The sequence below is a fragment of the Atta cephalotes genome (genome assembly GCF_000143395.1).
Source record: "Atta cephalotes unplaced genomic scaffold scaffold00004, whole genome shotgun sequence".
NCBI classification, from domain to species: Eukaryota; Metazoa; Arthropoda; class Insecta; order Hymenoptera; family Formicidae; genus Atta; species Atta cephalotes.
The window spans coordinates 5,954,082-5,955,487 of record NW_012130068.1 but is presented as its reverse complement, the minus strand read 5'-3'; the positions used below and the strand labels follow the sequence as shown (position 1 = coordinate 5,955,487).

The 1,406-nt window shown below is 30.2% G+C and overlaps 1 protein-coding gene across 1 annotated transcript in view; it reads left to right on the top strand.

Moving 5' to 3' along the window:
- Positions 1 to 357: 357 nt before the first annotated feature.
- Positions 358 to 1,406, top strand: part of LOC105625990 (acyl-CoA Delta(11) desaturase) — a 7,357-nt gene continuing 6,308 nt past the window's right edge. The window contains exon 1 of the mRNA XM_012207297.1: positions 358 to 625. Within this exon, the coding sequence (XP_012062687.1) occupies positions 358 to 625 (268 nt within the window). The remainder of the gene's footprint in view (positions 626 to 1,406) is intronic.

Below are 1,406 nucleotides of genomic sequence, written 5' to 3'. Positions count from 1 at the left end.
CCTGAAAATCCTAAAAATCCTGAGGTTGATCTTTTAAATAAATTTGAAAGTGCTTTATGGAATGTTATTTAAAAAAATATATTAAGTGACACGTAATCTTGTTCATGTTTTAGATCTGAAGGAAATTGTTCTGCAGCATGAAGCAATCTAAAATTTTGATTTGTTATGTTTAGGTTTGCATGTACTGTGTACAACAATATCACGATCAATAAATCGAATCTACGAGTATTGGTGAATCTCGTAAAAATTACTTGCAATGCAGAATAGCAATTGAATCGATTCGTGTGCCGAAGGATCAACGGTGATCCCTGGATGTTTCTAAATTGCAAGGCATTCAAATAGAATACGTCCTTGAGAATGTCGTCGTATGAGGAAAAGATAACGACAGTAATATGTCCCAAGGCAGAGACAGATTGTAACATAACGCTAAAGAGGAATCGGTTGGCAAACGATGAGCCGGCGAAAAATCATACAGCAACGACTCAAAACGATGAGTTGACTGAGATTAAATACGTACCGAGGATAAAGTGGCTGGATCTTAGCGCGCAACTTTTCATACACGGCGGATGTCTTTACGGGCTATATTTGGTGCTCACACAAGCGAAATTACTTACTTCGCTATGGGGTAAGACAAATATTTTTGTAATCCATATATATTTACTCTATCGTCAATTGTATGTAATTTTTTATTTTAACATTCTAATAGAAATTTTTATTAAAAAAAAATTTCATACTTGAAAGGAAATGACGAAGGATAAAATAATTCTAGAATAAATGATCTTTTTTAATAACAAATTTTAAAGAATACCTAAAAATAGATAATCTTATCGCGATGCAAACTGAGTGGGATTATCAGCGATCAATAATATCCTAGAACATTCTTCTCGCTTTTATTTCATAGAATAAAATCGTGTTCGAATAACGTAGAATCATCAAAAGAAAGAAGTAAAAAAAAGTATTTTTTACATATGTCGCTGTGCGATAATATTTTTAATTTTAATATAAATATCTTTTTACAAATCTTTAATACAGTATACATTTAAATTAGTCATTTTCGTGCTTTGACATACCGAATATAGTTCCGTTATCACTTATCAGATAGATGGAAATAAATTTACATAATCTGAGTATACAGCGAATGCTTATTTGATTTTGCAATTTAATTAAAGTATTTGAATTTATATGTTAACTAATACTTTTTTTGTGATACAAAATAAATAATAACTAATACTATTATTATTTATTACATTTCATCTTTAATTCTACAGTGTAATTAATCTTTATTTCATTTTAATTTTATTTCATTTTATTTCATTTTAACAGAAGCATAATTTAAACTTAACATGTGTACGCACACACACGCACGCACGCACACGCACGTACACACACACATACACACACACACT